At 42.5% G+C, this 10,806-nt stretch overlaps 1 protein-coding gene across 3 annotated transcripts; it reads left to right on the top strand.

The window, feature by feature from the left end:
- On the top strand, positions 7,367-10,747 carry LOC109723936 (pentatricopeptide repeat-containing protein At5g66520-like). Of its 3 annotated transcripts, XM_020252457.1 has the most exons (3): positions 7,367-9,466; positions 10,034-10,192; positions 10,303-10,747. In XM_020252457.1, the coding sequence occupies exon 1, from the start codon at positions 7,535-7,537 to the stop codon at positions 9,179-9,181; it is 1,647 nt and encodes a 548-aa protein (XP_020108046.1). In that variant the 5' UTR covers positions 7,367-7,534; the 3' UTR covers positions 9,182-9,466; positions 10,034-10,192; positions 10,303-10,747. The 3 variants fall into 3 exon arrangements, with proteins under 3 accessions (XP_020108046.1, XP_020108045.1, XP_020108044.1); XM_020252456.1 differs by having other exon boundaries at positions 10,037-10,747; XM_020252455.1 differs by having other exon boundaries at positions 10,034-10,747.

The raw sequence follows: 10,806 nt of genomic DNA, 5'->3' as shown, positions 1-10,806 counted from the left end.
TCGCAAGGAGATGAGAATGCTGACTTGATCCGTTATAGCAATAACGCAATGACAGATGGAGAGACAATCCAAGCAGGTTGACAAAACCAAAAGAAATTGTGTGGATAACCAAAGATATGAGAAGATGTGTGGGGATGAGAATGTTTCAGTTGGATATAAGATGTTTGCTTTAAGCACTGGATAGGCTTTGGAGAAATTTTGCTGCTAATAAAATGAGTAGACTTAGATATATTCAGTGGACAGGTTTAGTTGCATAAGCTTTATGAGGGAAGATCCTCTAGTAGGAAAGGGAAGGTTCATATGATGATTGTATTGAAAATTCTATTTGAGATGCTGTTATTGACAGATCCAACCTTTATCTATACAATAAAAGTTCAACTTAGATCTAATCTTATTTACGAAACTTCAAGCAAAATGATCTATGACTTTAGCTGTTGAGAGTTAAACTATTAGCTCAACAAGTAAATTTTCATTAGGGTAAAACTTCAAATTGCCCCTTTCACTTTGCCGCCCTGTTGTCACGGGTCGATCGCTGGGACTCGACCGTGACATCCTTGGGGGCCACATTTGGTAGGCACTTGGATTGACGAAGTTATGGAGTTGCAGAGTTGTGGCGTTTCGTCAGGTTGGAGTTGCTGTCAAGACAACAGAGGCAATTCCCTAGCAATGGCCCATGCCATGGCAAGGAAATAGGTACCGCATGCGGGAGCTCAAAACGTACTTCTTGGTGAGCACCTTTGTACCCTCGGGGTGCCAAATGGGGGGATGCCTTGCAAGGTATATAGAGGAGGGTTGGACAGTTCGTAAGTGGCCCTGACTCTCCCGTCGACCCATAGGACATGGGTCGTCTTTTGGCTAGTAGGAGTGGCCAAGCCTAGCGTTTCGTGTGATCGGGTATTGGACGGTTGAAGGGACACGGGCCTAGGGTAATGTCGGAGATGCGAGGTCGATGACATTACGGAGCGGGGAATACTGGGAGGCTTTCCTCGTAGGATCGCTTGCGTTATCTTATGCCGGCTTGGATCTCTGTAGTGGAGCGAACGAGCGGATGAGGGATAGTCTTGCGACGGATGGCCCGCAGTAAAAGGCAAGGCTCGTGAAGGCAAGTGTGCCAAGCGGGGATTCGTGGGGCGTGACACCCGCGAAGGCCTAAGGAGGCGGAACTCAATAGGATCGCTAAAGGAAGGCACGCGGAAGGAGAATTCGTGGGCCGCAATGCCTACGAGACTCGAAGGGCGGAACCTAATGGGACAAGCGGTATCAGTATCTGTAAAGTGAACCTTGAGAGACTAGACCAGTGGTGTTGGAGGCCAGGCGTGGTCGAGCCATGGAGGGGCCAGATGGCTAGCGAAGCGGAGCGAGGCCGACTTGTTGGGATGGGGCCTTACGAGGCTAACCTAAGGAGATCGAGGGCGCGAAGCGCCATGGCAAAACGAGGGTCGTGTGGACGGTCGAGTAGCACGGTGTGGACTTGTTGGCTTCCCTTGCCAGGAGCGATGGGACACGAGAGCCGTACGAGTTGGGTGCGAAGCACGGAAGTGTGAAGCATGGGCTTGCGGGGTGTCACGCTAAGTCGCTAGCATTGGGAGACGGGCGAGCTTGTGGTGCACACTTGGGTGGCTTATCGGATGGATGCCGTTGGACCGAGCGAGCAGGCCGCATATGCGGTATGGCCGTGGGTGTTTCCAGACGCATGAGACGTGACGGAGAAGGATTTATATTCATGAGTGCCCTTCGTGACATGCGATGTTGCGAAGCCCGGACCTGGACGCAAGAGGCGTGCAGATTAAGTCGCGAGAGCAAAACGCGTGGGAGGCGAGACGCTTGGCTAAACTCATATGGAACAAGTTGAGGGAGAACTTGTGATGTCCTTGGGACTAGCGGTGAGGCAACAAGGCATTCGGCTATTGAGCACTCTCGAGGAGAGTTCGGTTGGCGAAACGGGATGCACCTAGCTTGGTGGCCAACCTCGGTATTGGGGTGCTCGTTGGGAACTCGAGGAGTTCGACGAGGGGTTCGATTACAGGCAAGGGGTTGGGCTATAAGTCTCGCAGAGGAGCAAGCTTGGCAAAATGCTTGAATTGGAATTCCGCTGTTAAGTTTGGGAGACTTGTCCGTGCTAATGACTCGGGAAGGCTGGCTCGGGCGTGCGACAGTTGGGCGCCGCGCGGGGATTTTCAAGGCGAAAAAGCTAACCCCGTGACATTGTGGCTCAAAAAAGTTGCACTTTGCCTCATTGTGATTTAATTTTAACTTCACCAAAAAATTCCATGTTGGATAGGGTGACAAAGTAAATTTTTTTGAAAAACTACAAGTTGGCAAAGTGAAAAATGTGCTGAACCATAGGGTAGTTAAGTGTAACTTTTTGATCCACGGGGTGACAAAGTGCAAATGAGCTAAGCTACATGGGGGCAAAGTAAAAATGCGCCATACCAGGGGGGAAATTTGAAGTCCTCATGATTTTATTATCTTCATTATGTTTCATGCTCTCTGAACATGCTTAGTAGCATTTTATTTTCTCCTAATATATATTTTTAAATATATGTTGACGTTGAAACTAGAGATCGGCAATAGCTTTTCGTAAGCAGCTCCAGTTAGCCATTTTATTCTGGAACTTCATATTTTGTTTTCATTTTCTCCTTGACATACATTGTCCCTGTATTTTCACGTAAAACACTTTAACCCGTGAACTTTCTGCATATATTGCACTTGATCCCTTGGCTGTTAAAAAGATCTGTTTTTTCTTTATAAAATGAGTATTCTACCCCTTCTTTGAAATCACTTACTTATTTTAATTTAATTTACAAAGGTTGAAAAGTAGTCATTTTACATTATAAAAGCCATTGTTAGTAGTTGAGGACTGAAGTGCAATGCTGTGAAAGTTTGGTGGACTGAAGTGTTTTAAGTGAAAAGTGCAGGGAACAAGTTACATTTTCAGGATAGTACAGGTGACTACTACATACATTTTACCCTTTTTACGAATCTGAAAAAAATTTCATGCCTAAGGAATGCAGATTCTTTAACAGCTGTTTTGTTTTGTTTTTCTCCTGAAATGAGGTTCAGATGGCGACATGTTTGAAATTTTTTGAAGACCTAGCTTAGATTGAAAGGATATTTGTAACTAAGGAAGGTAAGAATCGGTAGAGTAGAGTCTCTCTGTGTTCCCCCTTTTTTATCCTTCTGGAAGAGAAGTTGATGTTAAAAGCTTCTATCGACGCACTTTTTCTTACTCTTTTTTTCGGCATATTTATTCAGTTGATTAAACTATATTTGGTGTTTTCTTTTTCCTTTTCACAAACAAAATGCCTACAGGCTGAAATATATAGGAGAAACAAGAACAGCCAATGCTAAGTGTTTAGTTAATTTTTATTATCTTGTTGATATTGCTTTGCAAGACTAATCATCTCACTGTCTAGGTCTTGAGCTTGGTTGTTAACAGAATTCAAGTTTACATTGAATTTGGAGGTTGCTTGAATTTTTCTCCATTTTTTCTTCTCACCTTTTACTCTTGTACACGACTTCCTTCGTGATATTTGCTTGTGTTGTCCACTTTGGTCTAGTTTTTCTCCTCTTTTTTTTTTTTTTCTTTGAAGGTTTGAATTCTAATGTTGAGATCAATATTTCTTTGGGGATTGCTTGAATATTTGTTTGTTTTGGTCTTACTCTTATTAGGTTGTTGTTGTTGTATCTCGGGGAATTCCTACACACCTTGCGATTCTTTCTTAAGAAAAATATTTCTGTTGATGTAATTCTGGATATCTCATGTAGTAGATAAAGGAAACTTTTGGGTCGTGGATTGCGGATATCGATGAGCTCTAAAATAACATAAAAATTTTTTGTAGTGTTTAAATCTGGAAAAAGTTACTGTGTTATTGAAGTGATACTCCATATCTTCAACACTTGATATTCTTGTGTTACAATCAGGGTTTCGACCTACTCGGGGCACTCGTGAAGTAATTTTGTGAATTGAAATGATTCTGCATAGTTGATATCTTAAGGGCTTAACTTGGGTGTTGAAACAAGTGATCTAGTGGTAACTACTGCGGCTGCTGCATTTGTAGTTTTGGTGTTTGATTTTATTTAGATCCTCCTATAATTGAGATTGCTTATAATAACCTGTTGCACCCGCGCGGTTGTGGTGATTTATCATATTTCAAGGGGGCAAAAAAAAAAAGTCCTAGAATGTATATATAATATAGCTAGAGATATAGATATATATGATCATTATTTGGCTAAGATATGTTGAATCTCTAAACCATGGATAAATCATATATGTATGAATAATCCCATTATTATTGTTGTTGTGTCTTAACCTGTGAGCTTGTATGTATTATTATGGTAGTGTGTTTGGATGCTTCAATTGTTTGATCATCTTGTAGGCACACTCAATTTGTTAATTTGGTTTATTGGTTTATTTGTTTTTTTTTAAATTCTAGTTTTCGATTCACAAAACTGAACTGAATTGTAGTAAATCAATTGGAATGACTAGTCATTTAGGTTAATTAGATAATTAAGCAATAACAATAATAAAAATGAACATAAAAATAAAAATAACAATAAAAGGTTGAACAAGATAATTGTGCATGCAAACTGGAGCAATTGTTGCTAAAAAACTCATTGTGGATTTAGATTCAATTTCTATTGCAGGGATTCAGAAGAGAATCAAGCGATGATGTCTCTAATTTGATAATAATTATTACTCATTGTGAGATCTCAAATAGTCTAATATATATATGGCTAAAATTTTTAATTTGACTATAGCATTTTGGGCGGTGATTAAGCTCAAAAAATTAAGTGAGTTAAACGTGTTAGAATTAAAGTAGTTTTAAGATGGATGATCTTCTGAAAAGTTGGGACGTTACAAATATAATTTGTATCATATGAATCCTCTCTTGGATCGGTCTCTCTCTCTCTCTCTCTCTCTCTCTCTCATTGTTCTTTTACACCCCATTTGGATTAAGTATAAGATGGGATATAAGGGTCTTATACCCCATCTAGCATCCAAACACAAAAAAGGCTGGGTGGGAACAAGTTTGTTCCCACCCACTGGGTAGAAAGAGAGAGAGAGAGAGAGTTTTGTTTTAAAATAAATTAGAATTTAAAATTTAAAATTGTAAATTATAAATTTTAAAGTTTAAAATTTAAATTTGATATTATAAATTTTTAAATTTTAAATTTGATATTTTATATATTTCAAATTTAAATTTGGTCTTAAATTTAAAATTTAAAATTTTTAAATTTGAATATTTAAATTTTAAATTGTAATTTCAAATTTTAAAATTTAAAAGTTAAAATTATAAGTTTAAAATTTAAAAATTTAAATTCAAATATAATGAGAGGGGTAATATTATTATTTTCTATTTATAACCATCAACTATTCTTTTTATTCCATCTTATCTATCCAAATGCTATTTTTCTTATTGTCGGAAACAATCAAATTTTTATCCAAATACAAAATTGGTTTTAGTTCGTGCTTATACCTAAATTTGTATCTATCTCTGAAATAATTAGTTCCTACTAATTTCCGAGTCAATCAAAACCTTAATGGAAGCCGGAAATTTTAAATTCAGAACTTTTTTAGATGTTAGATAAATTATATTCGGTATGAGGTTTTTTTTTTTTTTTTTTTTTTTTTTTTTTAAGGTGCCAAAGTAGCAAGGGTTATGAATTTTGCTCTTTGAAAGATCTTGATATTTATAATATGGTAAAATAGCATATTTTATCCGCAAGGCATTGCACTTTCACTATAAACGCATGATCATAATTCTCATCTAGCACAAGTTTCGTGAATAAATTAAAACAAAAATATGCAAGCCCAAATGGGGAGTTTTTGGGCGATTAATTTTATGGAATTTTTTAATTATAAGAGTAAACATCTAATTTTTGTTTTTTAATAAAAAGTAGGTTTAAAAGATGAATGATTTATCGCCTTCACTATTTTCTAAAATCGGTAAATTATTTATCAGTTTTTTTAAATTTATATATTTNAATTTATATATTTTTTATATTTGAACTCTGAAAGATATATATAATATTAAAAAGCAGTAAATAATATATCATATTTAAAAAATAGTGATTCATTCACCGTATTTGTCTAATTTTGTAAATAATTTTTTTAATATATATATATATATATATATGTATTTTTAATTATAATATTTTTTAAGTCTATTGATAAAAACAATTCTCCAAATAGGGTTTTAATTTTTGCTTTTTAAAACACTTTGGCACTTAGGATATGTTAGGATATCATATTTTGCTAATATGTTATGTCATTTTATATCACATGCTTTATTTACCAAATACTATAAAACTCTTGAAGTGATTTAAGTGACTCAAAGGCCCCATAGAATATGCTATTTTACATATTTGTTTACACCTCTCATCAATCAAATATAACAACTTTTTAATTAAAAATTTTAAAAATATATTATATCGAAATAAAATATTCATGCATTTAAAACTATACGAGGGCATCCGCTTCACACCTAGGGATATAAACAGATTCGGGTTAGTGGAGCTAACACCGCAATCTACTCTAAATGGGGCGATAAACGTGAATAAAAAAAGATATTAAAAAAATGATTCGTCCCAACCTGCTAAGTAAAGCGGAAGGCGGAGGACTCCTTCCCTTCCGATTCATCAAAAATTTATGAAAAGCTAGTTCCAATCCCGATATGTCCTGAATGAAACGATAAGGGTAAAAAATAGATCAAAATTAAAAATAAAATTAATCCGTCCTGTATCCATTTCGATCAGTCAAAAATTTATTAAAAACTCAGTGCCCGTCCCGATTTAGGCTTAGTTTGATATCGAGATCTATCTAACGCTATTATATAGAATGAAGTTGAAAAAAAATATATAGAGATATATTTTTACGTTCTTCGATGGACCGCAGAAAATATATCATAATCGACTAATGCAATATGCGGAACGCAATATTACGTACGGAAACAAATAAGATATTTAATCAAATCTTTCCGCAATTTCAAACGAAGTCTTATTTGTGGATGGCTCCTCTGATTTGCTCCGAACATAGTGAAAAGTGGGGGCAAAAATATGATTAAATCAATTCATTCCAAATATGCCCCGACCTAATAAGAAGCGGAGTGAGAGGTGGAAGACCCCTCCCCGCCGGATCCGCTCCGTTCGCATCCCTGAGTACTACCTCTCACCTTGCCTTTCTATATGACCGTTAATCCCATACCACCATTCAAAAATTCAAACTGAGCCAGCTATTCACGTCCCTCTCTCTCTCTCTCTCTCTCTCATGTGCCCATCTCCATCCCCATCATCATCACCATCATCATCATCATCTCCCCTCAAAACCCTAGCTCTCCTCCTCAAATCCCCTCTCCACCGCTCCCGCTCCCTCCTCCGCCGCGCCCTCCTCCTCCTCCTCCCGCGCTCCCTCGCCCACGCCCGCTCCCTCTTCGACCGCGTCGCCGCCCCCGACCCCTTCCTCTACAACGCGCTCATCCGCGCCCACCTCCGCTGCGGCGCCCCCTCCGAGGCCCTCTCCCTCTTCCGCCGCATGCGGCTCCAGCTCCATCCCACCGCCCTCGACAGCTTCGCCCTCTCCTCCGCTCTCCAGGCCTGCGCGCGCTCCGGCGAGCCGCGCACCGGCGAAGCCATCCACGCCCACGTCGTAAAATCCGGCTTCGTCGCTGATCTCTTCATGCGCACCGCGCTGGTCGAGATGTACGCCAAGGCGGAGGGCGCCGCCGCCGCCGCCGCCGCGGCGGCGCGGAAGGCGTTCGACGAAATGCCCGAGAGAGACGTGTTCTCGTACAACGTCATGCTGGCGGCGTACGTCGCGCGCGGCGACGTCGCCGGCGCCCGCCGCCTGTTCGACGATATGCCCGAGAGGGACCTCGTCTCCTGGAACACGATGCTGCACGGGCACGCGACGAGCGGCGACGCGGACGCCGCGAGGGCGGTGTTCGACGCCGCCGCCGCGGCCGACCGGCGCGACGCCTTCTCGTGGAGCTCGATGATCTCCGCGTACGCCCGGGCCAAGCGGCCCGGCGAAGCGCTGGAGCTCTTCGCGGCGATGCGGTCGGCCGGGGTGGCCCCGGACGCGGTCGCCATGGTCGCCGCGCTTTCCGCCTGCGGCGATGCGGGGGCCCTGCGCGCGGGGTCGGAAATTCACGAATTGATCGAGCGAAACGGGGTCGAAGTCGACCTACGGCTCGGAACCGCTCTCGTCGACATGTACGCCAAATGCGGCGACATCGACCGCGCGTTGGGAGTCTTTCGCGCGTTGACGGCGAAGGATGTGCTCGCGTGGAGTTCGATGATACTCGGGCTCGCGAACCACGGGCTGGGGAAGCTCGCGCTCGAATTCTTCTCTGAAATGGTCTCCGGGGGAGTCGAACCGAACGGAATCACGTTCGTCGGGGTGCTCAGCGCGTGTGTTCACGCCGGGCTCGTTCGCGAGGGGCGGGACTGTTTCGACTCCATGGAAAGCGTGTACGGGGTCTCGCCCGCAGTCGAGCACTACGGTTGCATGGTCGACCTCTTGGGGAGAGCCGGGCGGATCGAGGAGGCGAGGGAGCTCGTCAGAGGCATGCCGTTCGCGCCGGACGCCGTCGTGTGGAGGGCGCTCCTCGGGGCGTGCAGGATCCACAGGAATGTCGAGACGGCGGAAGAGGCGATCGCCAACCTAGTGAAGCTGGAGCCCCGTGCCGACGGCCACTACGTCCTGCTGTCGAACATATACGCGCAGGCCGACAAGTGGGACGGCGTCGCGGAGATGCGGAGAACGATCAAGCGGAACAACATTCGGAGGGTCCCCGGAAGCAGCGCGATCGAAGTCGGCAAAGCGATTCACAGGTTTGTCGCAGGGGACAGGTCTCATCCGTTGGGCGAGATGATCGAACGGCTGAAAGAGGCCGGATACCGGCCGATGACGTCGCTGGTGCTGCGGGAGGGCATCGACGAGCGGTCCAAGGAGCGCCTGCTGGCCGAGCACAGCGAGAAGTTGGCGATCGCTTTCGGGCTTTTGGCGACGCCGTCAGAGTCGACCGTCAGAATTACGAAGAATCTCCGAGTGTGCGAGGACTGCCATTCTGCAATCAAGCTCGTCTCTTTGGTATACGATCGGAAGCTGATCGTCAGGGATCGGAACCGCTTCCACCATTTCAGCGAAGGGGAGTGCTCGTGCGGGGACTACTGGTGAAAACATCTGGAGTTCTTTTCCGGTTCAGGTCGGCGCTGTCGCGAGAAAGCTACTTCGATCGCGAAATCCGGGAAAACCGTTCGAATCAGGCGACCGAATGCTGCGCGCGTCACCTGACGAAGTGGAGGATTTTAGGCGAGCTTGCGTTTTGTCGATGGCGGAAAAGATGGCGAGGATCGTCTTCAAGGTGGGAATCGTTTTCTTTTCCGAGATGAGTACGCCGGCACGGGAGCCGCAAAGCGCTCCGGCGGTCGGTCGGCAGAGCATCAGAAACTTAGCTTCAGAGTAATAACTTATTTTGGAAACTATTTGAGGATTATCTATGGAACGTTTAACAAGTTCAAATTTGAAAATTTTAAACCTTGGTAGATGTGCACACATGAGGAAACAGGTCAAATAAACCATGTAAATGTATCCTGGAGTTTGTGTTTAAAGGAAACAATTAGAAGTAATGATACCAAATAATGCATTGGAATTTTTCTCGCAAAAATTTGATACAAGCTTTTGAGGAGCAAGGGAAAAGTTCCACTTTATTAAAGCTTTATTACTTCAGGTAACAGAGTTTATTAAATAAGAGAATTTTAACAAGGATCTGCTGGTCCAAAAGTTTAGGGTAAAATGCTTTACCGAACCAGAACTTTTTATAAAACTTTCTCAGCCAAATTCCAGCTTAATTTTGCAAATCTCACTAAAGCAGTATATTTGACTTTGGGTTGGGGTTTGCAGCTAGGACTAATCCTAACAGAAGATCTGAGTGAGGTTACTATGAATGAAATGAAAATATGCTTTGTCTTTTTTTCTTTTTCTTTTTCTTTTTTTGTTTACCACTGTATCTAAACAACACTTTTGCAGAAGCTCTCCAGAAACAAGCCATCATAAGAAATAAGAATCGCAATTCCAATCCAACTTTCAGATTTTCTTCACCGACGATACGGCGGTAGAATTTGACTTCGAGTTGGATAGCACCAAAAGGAATTGATGTTGCCTCAGGTTCAGAATGATCATGCCCAGGTAATAAACACGCAGAGTGGTCAATATTACAATTATATAGGTGCGCGCGCATGTATGCAGACACACACAAACACATTGCAATAATGTTTATTGTTTTCGAACTCTCATAGGTTCGAGATCTGTGATGGACAATTAATTAGAAACAAGATTCAGGAATGAGTAACTTCACAAAGAAGGGCAAAGCAGAATCTTTACTTCATGCTCTCATTCTCCAATACATAAGAAGAGTTTTATAGGAATACCTTCAGAAGATAACCTAACTAGATCTGATGCTTAAGACAATATACAAGCCAAGTATCCAATAAGTTTTGGACACAAGCAGCACCTCCTACGTAGGAAGTATGACCTTAAACTGAAAAGTCGACCTATTAGAAACCTCTTCCTAAATGTTCGACAAAAGTTGCAGTGATGTCCCATCGATGAAGGGTGATTGATACAAACATTTGCTAAACTACTTATTCTCTAAACGCATATCCCTCATCCTGAAGTTGCAGGAAAATGAAACTTAGGCGATACTGTGCTACAGACTACGACCAATGTTCTCTTTTCAAATTAGGTCTCAAACAAACGACGGCGAACCATTCTGGTTTTCAACAAGAACCCTGACACCCACA

Source organism: Ananas comosus, linkage group 18 (assembly GCF_001540865.1).
Source record: "Ananas comosus cultivar F153 linkage group 18, ASM154086v1, whole genome shotgun sequence".
In the NCBI taxonomy this organism is placed as follows: Eukaryota; Viridiplantae; Streptophyta; class Magnoliopsida; order Poales; family Bromeliaceae; genus Ananas; species Ananas comosus.
This window is presented reverse-complemented; position numbering and strand designations above follow the sequence as displayed.